Here is a 14,523-nt window from a genome sequence, read left to right as displayed (position 1 = left end):
CCATGCAGAGCAGAAGGAAACTGCCCAAGATTTCTCTAGAATTTGCTCGCTTACCGGTTAGCGTTTTAATGGTCTCCCAAAAGCCGCCAAAGCCTCCCCCCAAGCTTCCCTCCGGAGAAACGCTGGGTGACAGAGTCACAGCTACTTCTACCCAGGTGGTCATGTGGTCCCGGTGACCAATCGCAAAGCGGGGTCACTCGGGTTTCAAGCGCTAAATATACCAAAAGAGATCCCCTTTGGGTGAGCACCTGTCGGGAGGCCGAATGCATCAGCAGAGCAAAAAAGAAGACGACGCCTTTCGGATTGGGATGTTGACAAAATGCTTTGAGGGCTTTTCGAGGGTTTGCTAGAACATCGAAGGGAGTGGGAGAGGAAAAGTCTCAGGTTGGTGAAGGTCCAGGTACACCCACCTTTGGATCCAGTCTGGAAAGAAGTCAGATGGATGCCAAGAGTCAAACTATATCCCAGGATATAATAAACGCCAGCAGCGAGGCTTCATTAAACATTTATCACGTGTGAAATCAACGTGTGAAGAATGAGAGTCTTGGATCATAAGAGATTAAATGTGCTCAGTCCTCATTTGCTGGAACACAAAACTGTAATAAGATCTTGCAGAACACATTTTGATTCAATGAATGTGTTTAATGGACAAAAAGGAACCCTGGAAACTGATCCTAAAATGCTTCAAATCCAACATGGCCGACTTTGTGCGTCTTTTCTGACTTTTTTGTGGGTCTACTCATGAGAGTGTCATGTTGTTCTGTTACAGTGAATTTGTGTGCAGAAATATTTGTCGGGTCAGTAGAACACAGCAGCTGATGAGAGGACAAAAACAAACTGAGATGACGCATCGTGTTATGATTGTTTTTTTTGTGGGTGATGTCAGAAGTTCAGAATGAGGCAGGCTAGCGGGGCGACGACAGGTGGGATAGGTCATTGCTGTTTGGGCTCCGGTCGGCTACGTTTCCATAGCAACGTGCTCATCCTCCTGGAGGAGAGGCCGATGTCTTGAACTAATCGTGACGGACGGCTCGGCCTGCGGGTGCTGGCACCTGCAAAGTGACCTTTACGCTGACGCATGGACCAAAAGGAACAATTGAGTCAGGATAGAGTGGAGTGGTTGCGGTGATCAATATCTGCCAGTAGGGGGCGCATTTGATTGTCTGGACTTGCTCTGACCTTGCGAAGTTGACTTTGGAGTCTTAGTTGTCAAACTGGTTATTGTTTTGGAAACAGATTTCACGTTTGATAGCAATAGAGGAGGGGCGGGGCTTATGAGGTGGTGATGACATCACTGTTAAAGAAAACTCTCAGTGAACACCTTTGAGATCAACAGATAAAAACATTTAATTGACTGGTTTTGTCCCCAGGGGCCGAGTCGTGTGACTAAAGCCCCACCAGTCCCACCTCATCATCACACCGAGTGTCCGTGTTGCTACAGGCACTGTGATAAAACAATACTGGACCGGAAACCGGGTCGCTGCTCCGGGAATACTATTTCAAGGCCGCGGGGGGGCTGCAGGAGGACCTCCATCTTGTTGAAAGGAAAAAGCGTGCACTTTAAATAAAGTCCTCGGTCCAATAAATTATCACACAAGACAGAGAGAAGGTCCTCAAAATAGCTTGGTGGAGGAGGAAAGGCTGAGCACAAGCCAGCTTCCTCATCACGATCGGAGTCCAGCTTAAGAAGCTGCAGAGGCCATCATCTGACACGTAGGCGTGACATCATCCACTCCAGACCCTGACACAAGCTGGAGAAGAAGACGACAAAGAAAGACGTGACTTTAGATATGCGACTCCAATCGTGTTGTCGTATTTAGCGTGCGGTTAGCATGTCGCTCACCCTTCTCCGGTGAGGGCGCAGCAGGCTTGGATGTGCCACTGGTGGTCTTTAACCGCGGTGAGCTGCAGGCTGTGCGAGATGTCGGCCACCGACATGCAGCCTTTCACGTCCTGCTTGTTGGCGAACACCAGGAGGCCCGCTTTCCTCAGGTCCTGCGCCACATATGAATGCAACATTCATCCTAATATTCCAACATGCGTGTCTGCGAGTGCTATCTCCTACCTCATGTGCTAGCATCCTGTAGAGCTCCTCTTTGGTCACTGAGATTCTTTCCCTGTCGGTGCTGTCCACCACCACGATCACAAACTACAACGCAAGCAAACACATATCTCCTTCATATTTTCCAAGTAGAATCGTTTCAGTAGCAAAGCAGAAACCCAAAAGACTGTAAAAATTAATTAAGGGAGAAATAGCACCATCTGGTGGACACACAAATTAATCACTGAATCAGTCCAATAAGATCAAATTAATTTCATTCTTAATTTAGCCTTAGAAGGAAAATTCACAAAAAAAAAGAAATGAATTGCTACCTCTGTGTTTGTGTAGTAGGTATTCCACGATGATCTCAATGACTCCTGCCCGCCGATGTCCCACATGAGGAAGTGCGTGTTGTTCACGACGATCTCCTCCACGTTGCTACCGATGGTGGGGGACGTGTGCACTACCTCATTCATGGAGCTGTGACAAAAAAAAAAAAAAAAATGGAATGCTGCAAATCTTCACGGAAAAGGCTCAGAATGACCAAACTTTGGCGCCATGCCCTCAATTTTTCCACTTTTACGTACTTGTTCAGCCCCCATCAAAAGTTGATTCATATAAATCATACCAAAGTCAAACTACTCACAACTGATAAAGAATGGTGGTCTTGCCAGCGTTGTCCAGACCGACAATGATGACTTTGTGCTCTGGAAGACAAAAGATGACACTGATTACAGCTTTGTCAGAAAATGCTGAGTCGTGCTGTTCTGCATCTTACATTTTGACGGAATTCCAACACATTCATTTTCTTATATAATTTTCTAAAATCACACAAAAAAACCTTCATCCTTGGGCTGCTCCACCTTTTCTTCTCGTTTAATATCTTGATATTATTCTCATAATAACGACTGCTACTTTTACCACACAATATTTTGACTTTATATGAAGAGTTTTGCTACCTTTTGAATTAATCAACATTCCTGCAGGTCAGCAAACACAATAATCGATCGCCTATGAGGAGCCCACTACATTAGGTACACTCACCAATCATATCCACGAGAAAATGTGTGTTATATTGATTTGTAATACAGTAAAGGGTGTACCTAATGAAAGGTCTGCTTGCATTCCATTGAAGACAGATGTACGATGTGTGTGAGTGTGTGTGTGTGTGTGTGTGTTTGCTAGCACAGGCCTGATAGCATCACGTCTCCTAGCTCTCAACATGTCTGAAAACGGCGTAATTTTTCTTACCTTGGTGGTTAAAAAGCCTCCATAACTTGGTGAAAAGTATTCCCATGGCTGGAAAAGGTGAAGCGCCGTGCTAAACTCGGAACTTCCCTAGCGAGCTAGCCTAAATGCTAATTAGCGCAAGGGGGCTATCGTCAAGGTGTTTGTACGCAAGCGCCATGGCCGATTTAACGCCATACAGAATGCTGACAAACCGCCACCGCACTTGTGTATTTCACGTAGGGGATGGAATTAAGGGGGAAAGTGGACGAATTTGCTGGAAAGGGAGCGGCGTAGCGGAGCTAGTGCGGTGGCTAATGTGCTAGCGCAAATGTCAGCTGAGAGGAGCGCGTCGGACTCGATTGCAGTCAACACGCATGCGCAGTGACAAGAGTCCGCAGCATGGTTTGCAGGCATTGATGATTAGTTAATCATTTTTGGCTTAGAAATAGAATTAACAATAAAAAAACGGAAAAAATAACTCATTAAATCTAATATTGCATATCTTTAGCACACCAGGAAAACAATTGAATATCATGATATAATGTGATATGTGAAAGTGATCACACAATGTCCATTGAATTAAAGCATGAAATCAATCACGAAGCAAACACCTTCATTTTTTAAAATTCGATTTAATTAAGCTATTGCTGCATGTTTTTAGAAAGTACAATACTGTAGGGTTCTATTTTTCCTATTAAAATACACTGTTACATATTTTGGAAGTGATTAATGTTATTTTGATTGAATTACAACATGAAAAGTTGATTTGACGTACAAGTGATTTAAGTCTAAGTTACCACTGTACATTAATATGAATGCCTACAACTTGGTGCTAGTCCAATGGAGGATAGTAAGCAAATATAAAAACACTCCAACATAATCACATTGCTGTACTTATTGATATTACAATACAAAAAAAGCTCTGCAATATATTGCTAACAAAATAAATAGTATCTCTAGGACATCACTATCATCATACAGTCTGTCATTTGCTTCCTGGAGATGGTTTCAGATCATGCGGTGAGGCTGGTAAGCGTCCTGGTACGGATCTTGGAGGAAGAGGTCCTCCTCCACCAGAGGCGACTGGTCGCAGTTGTGCTGGGAACCCGACGACAACCGGCGAAGACTCATCCTGGCGCGCTCGTTCTGCAGGTTCTGGTCAGCCGGCATCAGGTTGCGACGCTCCACTGGTGACTCTGCGTTCGGGTTGATGTTGCGCTTACGTTGGGCCTGTTTGGATTCAAGCAGCACGTTTTGGAGGATAATTATTATTATTATTACAAATTATTATTATAATTGACCTGAATGACGGCGGGATATGGCGAGAGCGCGGTGGAGCTCAGGTTGCGTCCCGGCGTAGTGTTAATGGAGGGGGCGTGCGTGGCTCGCCAGTACGCCTCCATGTAGTCAGCCAGGTGCTCGCATGCGTCCTCCAGCTGGTTCTCGTCCAGGATGATGTCAAACATCTCCTGCCACGAGTGAACGGACGAGCACAAGTGACGGAAAAATCACGTGGAAAAACTGCGGTGAAAAACCGTGGGTACCTACAGAGGGACACTGGGAAAGTTTTTCTGCCGCCACCAGCTGCACGTTCAAGTGTTTGCTTTGAGATTTGCCTCGAGACTTGATGAGACGCTGGAGGACCTAAAAGTGCACAAGCCACAAACAGCGTCGGCAGACCTTCTTTTATCCGCCGGCGCTCACCTTGGGAGAGGACACTTTGACGTGGACCAAGATGGGCGCCAAGGAGGTCTTGATGAGCTGCGCTGGGTGGTTGACGGTGTCGGCATCCAGCACTACCAGCTGCAGCGAACGCGCCAGCTCAAAGATGCGCTCAATCTCGCTCTGCACCTCGGCTACGCCCAAAGACATGTCAAAGATGTCCAAGCTCATAAATGCATCCAAGACAATCCAAGACAATCCAAGATTGATCAAAGACATTTTAAATAAACTAGAGACATGCCTCAGACACAGTCAAACACATGCAAGACCACTCAGAGATACCCAAGACGCATAAACTATCATTAAGGCAAGCATACATCAAAGCAACACTCAAGACATGTCACAGATGTCAAATTCATCCAAGACACATCACCGAGACTTATAAAACATCATCTCCTCTAATTAAAGACAAAAAGGCACATAAATGAGACAGACCTAAGACACATTAAATACACACCCGGGACATCAAGGCATCACTAAGACACACCAAAACATTAATCATCAAATACGCTATCAAAGACACACATTAAAGACCACTCAAGACAACTTCCAAATCACTTAACACATCTCAAAGACATATTTATTCAAATCACATCTGAAACATGAAAGATACAACAAAGACACAGTGTCAAAGACACACCCCATCCACAACACCTCAAAGACACATCAGACACCGCTACTTTGAAGACACATTAAAGACAACTCGAGACGCAAGACACATCAAAGGAACCCTCAGCGAAACACCCAAGACAAGTCACCTCCAAGACACATGCACATCATTGAGCGAGGCGTTACCGATGCTGGAGCGGGTGTTGGACCTCTCAATGATGGCGCGCTTACTGGGGTTGTTTAGTACTGACCTCTTGGCCAAGGATATGTCAGCCGTTACCCTGGTGATGGAGACCCTGCCGAGGCAACGTGCGGCCGCTCGGTCAGGCAACACCTCCATCACGTCACGCGCTTGGCTGCCAGGGGCTCGCTCACCTGCCGTCGAACCGGTGCTTCAGGAAGTCAAAGAGCGCCTTCTGCATCATGTCGGTCACCTGCACAGATAAAGGTTTCGCACGGGCTTGAGTACTTTTATCATCCTTCCCGCATTTCAAATATTCTCTTTGTGCACGTTTACACAGGCGAGTGTTTCCATGGCGATGGCAGCAAAGGGGAGGGGGAGGGATGGGGACTCCATGACAACCGACTCCCTGCACCGCCCCAACCCGCTTCCGCCGTGATGATGATTATGAAATATTAATGATCATGATGTCATAGGTACCTCGTAGCCTTTAAGCGACGGGCCCACCAGGACCATTGGCCTCATGGAGGGGACCACGTCATACGGGGGCACGTGCTCCGCCTAAACACATGACAAAAAGTGCATTATTTGCGCACCAAAATCACGATCATGTTCAACTCACCACTTTCTGTTTCAGCTTTCCTGTTGATGACAAGAAAAGTCGGAATGAGGACGATAAATAAAAAAAGTCAGACCAGCTAAGACTCAATCAGAACTAGTTTGGAACAACCTGCACTGTTTGGTGTGCCCTTGAAGGACACGATGTCTCCTAAACTGGACGACGAGTTCCCACTGGACTTGTGACCGCTGCACCAAAAGTGGAAAAAAGAAAATCAATTCTAATAATATCGTTTCAATGTAGCGAAGTTACGGAAAAGGAGAGTGTGCTGGACCCTTGGAAGCGTCCTCGCTTGGTGTCGTGCTGCAGCCGAATGTTCTCCAGCTTGAGAGGACTCGGAATGAAGCCCACGTCACAGCCTTCTTTCACCAAGCGACCGATCCACCACTCGTTATTGTACTTCTGCAAAAGAGACCAACGGGTTTAGGTACAGTTTATTCATTTGGGGGGAAAAAAATGGTGAGACCTCTTTGATGTGAAGAAAGTCCTTGGCATCAAAGGAGACAGCGGTGCCTCCTACGGGGACATCCTGGTCCAGAGCTCCGCAGTAGCTGACGTTTGTCCTCACGGCGAACGCCACCGCTTTGGTCTGCATCACAACAAATTCGAGAAACTCACACGATAAGAGAAGCAAGCACCTTGCGTATGGAAACGGACCTTGGCCCTCTCCAGCTGGATCTGCGCCTGCTGCTCGCGCTCCTGCCTGGCGCCCTCCTTGTCCTCCTCCAGGGAAACGTCCGAGTCGGATGGTCGGCTCGCGTACGAGTCGGCGGAACCCTGGAAAACCAAAGAAGAAAAAAGAAGGTGTGAGCTAATGTTTCTTTCATGACGGCTGTATTTTTATGAGGCCGTAATCAAAGCGTGGAAACACAATGGCGGCCGTCACCGGCACGCTTCAAACATCCCATAGTTGCAAACAAGGGGGGGGGGGGGTTGTTGTTATGACAACCGTCAGCAACTATGTACACACACACACAATACAATCTGGCCCTGATAGCATTGAAGTGGTTAGCGTAGCATGACACTTGAAAATTATCTCGATTTCTTCTTGTGTCTGAGGGCCAAGTGGAGTTCAAAGGTTAAAAGCATTCTTTTCTGACGGCATGTACGAGCGGTCATCGCTACGCTAACCAGCATTCTCTAAAAATAGCGCACACTCACTACGGTGACTACACTTTTAAGAATCCAGCAACTTTAATAAAATTGTTCTTACAGCATAATCATTTTATTTTTCCTGAAATACCTTTTTTGGTCAAAAAAAAAAAAAAAAAAACTTGATTGTGACAAATAACTTTGTGGTAGTAAAATATTATTTCTATTCTGACAGCATGACCCTCGTAATCCTGCACAAAAACAGTTTAAAGGTGAATTGTTGTGTATACATATTATTTGTAAATAAAGTTGTGGTTAGGACAGGAGAAGACATCGACATGTGTCGTAGACTCACCGTCTCCCAGTCATCAAATCCATACGGGTATAAGTTGTCATACATCTACCAGAAAATTCTATTTCCCCTCACTCACACACACAAACACACACAAGACAAGCAGAAGAATATCTTTTCTCTTCTTCTCGAGTGAAGGCAGCGTTTTCTCCCGTCAGCAAACAAGCTCACTACAGGACTGCTGTGTAATCTCATTGCGTGTGTGTGTGTGTGTGTGTGTGTGTGTGTGTGTGTGTATAAGAGAGAGAGAGAGATAGAGAGAAAGTGAAATAGAGTGAGACATGTTAAGTGATGCCAATACCAATATAAATAATTGTGTACATGATGAAAAAAAAGAGAAAATCAACATTTAAATATTAGATTTTTTTTAAAAAACTAAAATAACATCTGAAATAACTGATGAAATGGCAATTTTACAAATTAATATTGAGTCTTTTTTTTTTTCCCATTCCTAATTACCAGGGAAAAGAATTCAACCTGACAGCCTGATGGCTGCTTTAGAGCGCCTTGTGGTGCCACGGAGAAGACGGGCGGGGTAAATTCCAGAGGCTCTTAAGAGCATGCATGTAAAAAGGGAAGCAGGTGGTACCTGTCTGAGGATGAAGCTGGTAGATGTGGTGCTGCCATCCGATCGCTTCAGTCGACTCCTCCTGGAGTAGGTAGCTCCGTTCACCTGAAACCCAACAAAAGCAGACATGGATAAAATGGACGTTTCCACGCACAAAGTGACTGAGAAAATGTTAATTTAGGTTGCCAATATTCCTGCTATTTGCCAGTCGTCATCTTTTGCCCTACTTAAACATGAGAGGGGTCTGCACCTGAGCTTGTGGGGTGACTGCAGGGGGGTCTGCGAGGGGCAGTAATTAATGGCATCCTGTCTTTTTTCCCCTACGCAGAAAAATATGCTTATCATATTGGATTTAATTATAAACACGTCATTATGTTGACTTTAAAAGACAAATGGTGCTGTTCCTAATTTTTTGACCACCTTATTCCACACAACTTCATAAGCAGTGACTTCATGCCATCAGGTCCGACTGATAAAGTTGAGTTCCTATATGAACCCGCAACATATCCATCCAGCCATTATAATAGTTTATGGAAAATGTTTTAACGTACCTGGAAGGCCGCCTTGTGCGTTGCGTCCGTTGGCCCGTGTCTACCGTAGATGTGCCGGGACATGTCTGCCAGCTCGTCGGTCCAGGGCGGAGGCTGCCGTTCGGCACCGCTCCACTCCGGTGGTTGCTGCCCGGCGTGGGGACCCGACGCCACCGCCGGCTCCAGCTTGATTCCGCCTTGACAACGATGGGAGGTCCTCGGCCCGTCCGTGCGGAATGATGCTGAGGATGGAAAGTGGCGGACAGCCCAGCCTCACTGCTCGTGATGCGTTCACTGACCAAACCAAACATCACGAGTTTGCATCCGGTGATGATGCGTTCATGGACCGCACGTATGTCACGACTTTTTTCTATTTACTAATTAAATACTACATCGTGCATAATTGTATATATACTGTATACTACACAGCAGTATTTATAGAGCACTTTAAAATACAAAGCACATGCAACAAAAATAAATCAAAATAAAAAAGGGAACAAAAGCGACACAGACGGCAAAACGATCGATCCGAAGGATCCCCTGTGGCGTGTCCTCACGAAGAGAAGAGCAAGGCTGCTTTATGAAAAGGTCACTACGGGTGAATAAATGATGCCCAGTTAACAAGCCACCATTTTAGACGTGCACCTGTACTTACAAAGAAAAAAATCCACACTGTGTTTATTTTTTATTATCTGGAATAACATTTTTGAAGTTATAAAATGGTAGAAGAGCACTTTTTTGGAATATATATACACATATATTATTAATCATAATTCACAAGCAGTAGCAGCACACCTGAGCCACACTTGTGTTGGTACGCAGGTGGACAAGGCCTCCAGTGGTAACATGTACACAGCTAAGGAGCGACTGTACAGAGAAAATACACAAAAAGAATAGTATCGCCGTACAGCACAGGGATCAGCTGAGGGGGGGTATAAAATGGATGACTGCTGATTTTGATCGGGTTGATGATTGCTTTAGAGTCAGATGTTAAAGGCTCAGATGATATTCATTTTGCTGCTTCCTTTTACACAAAAAGCATGATTGGCAGCATGAAAGGGGCTTGTGATACCAAGTTACATTCGCAAGTCAACTATTAACAAATCCTTTGGGATAGCTACACTGGAAAAAGCCTTTTCCCGAATTTGTCAGCCAGCATGAAAGGGGCTACACAGTGGGGGGGGGACATCAACCGCTCGTTGACAATTAAAAAGAAAAAAAAGTTTGGTATTAAAAGTCAAAAAGGTGGGAAAATGAGCGTGTCCATCCTCACCACTGGGACCGTTTTCGCCAGGAAGTAGTCATCAGGCCAAGACAAACACAGACACACACACATGGGTCGAAGTTACTGTTGTGTTCAGAGGAGGGGCTGTTGGTAGTATGCCCCTTGCACCTGGTGTTGTTGGTGGTGCTGCGGGGCAGCAGCAGGAGGAGGGTAGGACACGGGCGGCCCGGCGCCGCTCTGGTAGGCCGACATGTCGACGGGCATTTGCGAGTAGACGGCACCGCCGGCTGCCTGGTTGACGTATTGCTGATGGGAGCCCATGCTGCTGCTGTCAAGGCAACGGGCGACATTTTGGATGAATTCATTGTGAGGTCAAATAAGAGTGATTTCCTTCTTACTTCATGTAGGTTGGCACTGCAGCTTGGCAGTTGTTGGGCAGTGAATGCAGCGCCCCCTGCTGGTCGTTGGGCAAATTGTAGGCCTGAGGTGGGGGCATCCCTTGGGGCATGTAAGGCGCCGCTGTGGCCGTGGCCGTGGCTTGGCTGGCATAACCCTGAAGTGAGCATTGGAAAGAATCAGTAGGTTTCAAATTGTCAAACTTGATTTTTTTCATAAGATTACATACACCTTTTTGTCCCTAAAAAATAAAGTATTTTTAAAAGAAAAACGCTTGACATTTGAAACTGAGGACTTCATTCTGGTGTATTTTTCCCGTTACGGTTCAAGGAGCAGGAATGAGGGTACGCGCGTGCTGCCCAATGAAGAGGACATTCCAAAATCTCCAGGGAAGAAGGCCAACATCAATCACTGAAAATAAAAGAAGCTGAGACTGGAAAGCAGCGGCGGCCGACTCACCGGGGAGCAAAAAAAAAAAAAAAAAAAAAGCTCCCTCACTTTGCAGACAGCCAAAACAAGACATGGAACATAAGAGTCAAGATGGCATAAAATCAAGAATTCTGCTTGACAACATTTACGTCTGCCTTCCTTCCACCTGTCCGTCAACCGTGACAATTTGCTCGCCGGCGTTTTATTGACTCGTCACGCTCCACAAGGCAAGAGATGAGATGACTTGGCAACGTGCCTTTTCCACTTATGCGCACGGCTTGTTCTGACCTGCATGGTGGTTGCGGGGGCAGCCGATCCATACTGGGCCATCTTGGAGTAGGACTGGTACAGGGGTGACTCGTTCATAAGTTTGGTGTACAGCTCCAGAGCTTCCAGAACCTTCACGTTGAGCTCCGACAGCTCAGAGTGTTTCCTGTCACAAGAAGGAGCGGGTTTATTTGAGCAGCTGGCAGCGGTCGGGATCAATTGCTCTTACCGGTCGAGTTCATCCAGCTTCTCGTCGATAATGGGGTTCATCTGCTCGCAAGCGTCTGTTCAAATCACACACAGGTGGAGGAAGCGTCATCAAAAACGGCGTGCGGGTTTACACGAGGGTGAGGCTTCATACCTTCCAGCTGGATCAGCTCAAGCGGGTCTGAGGTCTGATCTGCCGGGTCAAGGTTCTGCAGCAGTGCCAATGATCTGTCCATCTTTGCCTGCGACGGCAAACAAAAGACATTTCCGAGAACGTTCTGTTTATTTCTGTTGTGCAAGGTTGTTGTGATTGTGAATTAACTAGTGAGAGAAGTCACACATTATCAAGAATATTCCACTCTCAAACCTCATCAATGAAGATGGCCGCAGGTTCACTTTCGGGTTGGGCAATCAACTCCTCAGAATTGACCACTTTCTCACCTGAAGACACTGTGGCAGGGGAAAAAAAAAAAATTGTCAAAACCTTGCAACACTTCAAGTGCTCCAGCAGGGGGTGCTACTGACCTGTTTCTGATTCACTGTTCAGGCTGGTGTTCAGGCTGCTGGTGACAAAATTAGATGGGAAGAGACCCACGCCAAGGTGGTTCTCGCCTTTCCACCAGTTTGGATCACTGCAGGAGCAAAAGCCACCAGACAAATTGAGAAATTCAATTCCCAATTTACCTCAGCATTATTGTAAATTTGAACCAGAAAGTCATAAAGATGCCATAGCTAACCTGTCGTCCAAGACCAGGATAATCTCTCCGGCTTTGAAGGTGAGCTCGTTGTCCTCGGCCGCTTCAAAGTCGTACAGCGCTCGGACCTTGCGCACTTCCCTCGCCAGATCGGAACCGGGGGGATCGCCGGAATCGTGCTTCTGGTCCTGCAGGGACAGCTCGATGGCTGTCAGGCGAGGGAAAAACAAGTCATAACATAGAGGACACAAATCTTTACAGCACTTTGGAGAAGTGAAGAAGAATACAAACACAAACAAACTTTGTGCACGCATCAATCTACCTTTGGTCAGGTCATCGTCGTCGTCGTCATCCGGGGCTTTGCTCCCGGCAGGAGAGCTGCCGTCCCTCCCGCCGGACCCCTGCGGAGTACACAGGAAGAGAAGGTCAACAAAAGGGTGAGAGAGGTTGGCCGCCTATGCTTGCTGTCAACAACTGTCCGCCTTCAAACCATCTGGCCTGATGTAAAAATGTCAAACTGTCTTACTTGCGAGGACGCCGACGAGAAGCCGACGCCGTCCTCTTTCAGCGTCTTGATGGTGGCGCCGATCAGGCTGAGCTGAGGATCCCCCTGGAAGTTGTCAGCCCACTCCAGCATCAGCTCCTTCAGCTTGTCGCACATATTCGGGTGCGCCTGCTGAAGCCAGCGCAATCGCACTTTACAATCTTCGTTCGGAGCCGGCTACATTCGAGACTCCTTCGATGACATGTACGCATGCTTCCAAAGAGTGCACATACTTTGCTCAGCATGCTGCGCACATCACCCATAAACTCCCGTGAGCAGACCTCCAAGTGGAAGATCTTGCCACAGTTGGACACGCATGCGGCCAGCAACTGAAAGACAAAACGACTTTCACAGTCACACGACTAACAATTTGTTATTCCAGCCATAAAAAAAACATTTGTTTGTGGGCAAAATGAAAGTATATCTATTTTTATTAATATATAATAATATAATTTATTAATATATATTTTTTATTAATAAATATATGTTTAATATTTTTTCAAAACATGTTCTTGCTATTGTGTATAATAATCTTATATTATTTTAAATGATGTACTATTAATTATGAAAAGTGCATAGAGTTATTCCATTTGTAATTATAAAGGTAAAAGTTACAATCGTATTTTACAAATATCGAAGTCAATGTTGAATTCTGGGAAAAATGCTAATGGTTTGTGGTATTGTGTCTTTGATTCTCATAAGGTGGTGATGCAGTTGGTTTTCTTTGCCAGTGACAGATACATTCTATTATGCACAATAAAGTTTTGCTGTGGCAAAGGGCTGATGTCATATTGTGTCTTTGATGATGACATGATACAAACTCACATTGAGGGCCTGCATGGCCACATGAGGTACTTTGTGGTTCATTCTCTTTGTGATGGACCTCAGCGCATCTTTAGGCCTGCATTCGAGAAAACAGCAGAGAAATCACGACTAGAAATAAATGCCCAAAATAAACACAGAAATCATGGAGATGTTATAGCCGTGTTATTTTTTTTTTGCCACTCAATGTGTACCCATTAGGTGTCGTTCCAATTCTGTCGCAGATGTCCATAATAACCGACCATTCTTCTGTCGTGTTGGCTTCATTGGTCGCCTTCTCTGCAAATGAACACAAGATTTTAATATACAGGGTGGGCCAAAAAATACACAACTTCTTGTTGCAGTGTCAATACCAATGTGTAACTGACATGACACGTTTAATATGATCCATATTGAATCCAATGTTTAGTTTGGGTTATAAAGCTGTGAGTGTCTATCCGTTTTTTTGCTGACCTAATTCCAATCAGGTGATCATGACACATATTAAGGAATGGCCAGTGAGTGTGTTTGTATTCCATTGTGTACTTTTTACGTCTTGAAAGCAACTCGTTAATGAGAATTTTATTGTTTAATCTCTATTTTACACACTGACATGACACTTTTTAGCTGTCGACGGTCACTTAAAAAGTCGCCAGTCAACAATAAAGAAACTCTAGCTAACATTAGCAACAAGTGGACCTCTATGCATCAAAACAAAAGCAGCGATTCACTTACCCACATCTTGGTCAAATGGGTTTGAGGCAAAAAAGGGCATAATAAAGAGTTAAAAGAAGGTATCCAAGCGGTTAAGCGGGGTTGTCAGCCAAGTTAGACGAAAAATAAGAGCAAAATAAATAACGCTTCCTTGTCCTGTGAAGTCACGCTCGTAGGACTTCCGGAAACTTAGTCGTCTCTGGCGATGCCTGACCGTTTTTTTTTTTTTTTTTTTTGAACTTTGTTGCTTTTCGGCTGCCAAACTGAAATAGCACATTACTGTCATCAAAAGACCTGTAAT

The 14,523-nt window shown here is 45.4% G+C and overlaps 4 protein-coding genes across 21 annotated transcripts in view; all 4 read right to left on the bottom strand.

The window, feature by feature from the left end:
• neb (nebulin) overlaps positions 1 to 184 on the bottom strand; it is a 41,800-nt gene extending 41,616 nt beyond the window's left edge. For all 15 annotated transcript variants that reach the window (XM_049728511.1, XM_049728514.1, XM_049728522.1 and 12 more), the window contains exon 1: positions 55 to 184. The gene's annotated coding sequence lies outside the window, so the exon portion shown is untranslated. The remainder of the gene's footprint in view (positions 1 to 54) is intronic.
• Positions 185 to 1,322: 1,138 nt separating this feature from the next.
• arl5a (ADP-ribosylation factor-like 5A) lies at positions 1,323 to 3,657 on the bottom strand. Its single transcript, XM_049728661.2, has 6 exons — positions 3,293 to 3,657; positions 2,688 to 2,748; positions 2,374 to 2,521; positions 2,066 to 2,149; positions 1,844 to 1,995; positions 1,323 to 1,751 (listed from the first exon to the last, which is right to left on the bottom strand). The coding sequence occupies exons 1-6, from the start codon at positions 3,336 to 3,338 to the stop codon at positions 1,703 to 1,705; spliced, it is 540 nt and encodes a 179-aa protein (XP_049584618.1). The 5' UTR covers positions 3,339 to 3,657; the 3' UTR covers positions 1,323 to 1,702.
• A 231-nt stretch (positions 3,658 to 3,888) lies between these two features.
• On the bottom strand, positions 3,889 to 9,423 carry cacnb4a (calcium channel, voltage-dependent, beta 4a subunit). Of its 2 annotated transcripts, XM_049728633.2 has the most exons (14): positions 8,966 to 9,423; positions 8,436 to 8,519; positions 7,060 to 7,179; positions 6,869 to 6,991; positions 6,677 to 6,804; positions 6,514 to 6,590; positions 6,406 to 6,425; positions 6,264 to 6,344; positions 5,978 to 6,036; positions 5,789 to 5,898; positions 4,976 to 5,127; positions 4,820 to 4,915; positions 4,573 to 4,740; positions 3,889 to 4,501 (listed from the first exon to the last, which is right to left on the bottom strand). In XM_049728633.2, the coding sequence occupies exons 1-14, from the start codon at positions 9,026 to 9,028 to the stop codon at positions 4,280 to 4,282; spliced, it is 1,503 nt and encodes a 500-aa protein (XP_049584590.1). In that variant the 5' UTR covers positions 9,029 to 9,423; the 3' UTR covers positions 3,889 to 4,279. The 2 variants fall into 2 exon arrangements, with proteins under 2 accessions (XP_049584590.1, XP_049584591.1); XM_049728634.2 differs by lacking the exons at positions 8,436 to 8,519; positions 8,966 to 9,423 and adding an exon at positions 7,850 to 8,020.
• A 198-nt stretch (positions 9,424 to 9,621) lies between these two features.
• stam2 (signal transducing adaptor molecule (SH3 domain and ITAM motif) 2) lies at positions 9,622 to 14,432 on the bottom strand. Of its 3 annotated transcripts, XM_049728632.1 has the most exons (15): positions 14,244 to 14,432; positions 13,724 to 13,808; positions 13,533 to 13,608; positions 12,941 to 13,036; positions 12,690 to 12,839; positions 12,486 to 12,564; positions 12,206 to 12,371; positions 11,994 to 12,100; positions 11,836 to 11,918; positions 11,623 to 11,710; positions 11,491 to 11,545; positions 11,283 to 11,427; positions 10,568 to 10,722; positions 10,338 to 10,497; positions 9,622 to 10,219 (listed from the first exon to the last, which is right to left on the bottom strand). In XM_049728632.1, the coding sequence occupies exons 1-15, from the start codon at positions 14,281 to 14,283 to the stop codon at positions 10,214 to 10,216; spliced, it is 1,491 nt and encodes a 496-aa protein (XP_049584589.1). In that variant the 5' UTR covers positions 14,284 to 14,432; the 3' UTR covers positions 9,622 to 10,213. The 3 variants fall into 3 exon arrangements, with proteins under 3 accessions (XP_049584589.1, XP_049584587.1, XP_049584588.1); XM_049728630.1 differs by having other exon boundaries at positions 9,622 to 10,497; XM_049728631.1 differs by having other exon boundaries at positions 9,622 to 10,497; positions 12,690 to 12,836.
• Between the last annotated feature and the right edge of the window lie 91 nt (positions 14,433 to 14,523).

The sequence above is a fragment of the Syngnathus scovelli genome, chromosome 8 (assembly GCF_024217435.2).
Source record: "Syngnathus scovelli strain Florida chromosome 8, RoL_Ssco_1.2, whole genome shotgun sequence".
Classification (NCBI taxonomy): Eukaryota; Metazoa; Chordata; class Actinopteri; order Syngnathiformes; family Syngnathidae; genus Syngnathus; species Syngnathus scovelli.
The sequence above is the reverse complement of the archived record's forward strand: the minus strand, read 5'-3'. Positions and strand labels throughout refer to the sequence as shown.

What these genes read in the sequence shown, in the direction of transcription:
- arl5a (XM_049728661.2), bottom strand. Translation starts at nt 3,338, where the DNA reads ATGGGAATACTTTTCACCAAGTTATGGAGGCTTTTTAACCACCAAG. An exon ending in GAGGCTTTTTAACCACCAAG is followed by an intron (nt 2,749 to 3,292) that starts GTAAGAAAAATT and finishes TTTGTCTTCCAG; the next exon opens with AGCACAAAGTCATCATTGTC. An exon ending in ACCACCATTCTTTATCAGTT is followed by an intron (nt 2,522 to 2,687) that starts GTGAGTAGTTTG and finishes TTTTTGTCACAG; the next exon opens with CTCCATGAATGAGGTAGTGC.
- cacnb4a (XM_049728633.2), bottom strand. Translation starts at nt 9,028, where the DNA reads ATGTCCCGGCACATCTACGGTAGACACGGGCCAACGGACGCAACGCAC. An exon ending in GAAAGCTGAAACAGAAAGTG is followed by an intron (nt 6,345 to 6,405) that starts GTGAGTTGAACA and finishes TCATGTGTTTAG; the next exon opens with GCGGAGCACGTGCCCCCGTA. An exon ending in AACTTTCCCAGTGTCCCTCT is followed by an intron (nt 4,741 to 4,819) that starts GTAGGTACCCAC and finishes CACTCGTGGCAG; the next exon opens with GAGATGTTTGACATCATCCT.
- stam2 (XM_049728630.1), bottom strand. Translation starts at nt 14,283, where the DNA reads ATGCCCTTTTTTGCCTCAAACCCATTTGACCAAGATGTGG. An exon ending in TGCGCAGCATGCTGAGCAAA is followed by an intron (nt 12,840 to 12,940) that starts GTATGTGCACTC and finishes CGCTGGCTTCAG; the next exon opens with CAGGCGCACCCGAATATGTG. An exon ending in AAGCTGGATGAACTCGACCG is followed by an intron (nt 11,428 to 11,490) that starts GTAAGAGCAATT and finishes TTCTTGTGACAG; the next exon opens with GAAACACTCTGAGCTGTCGG.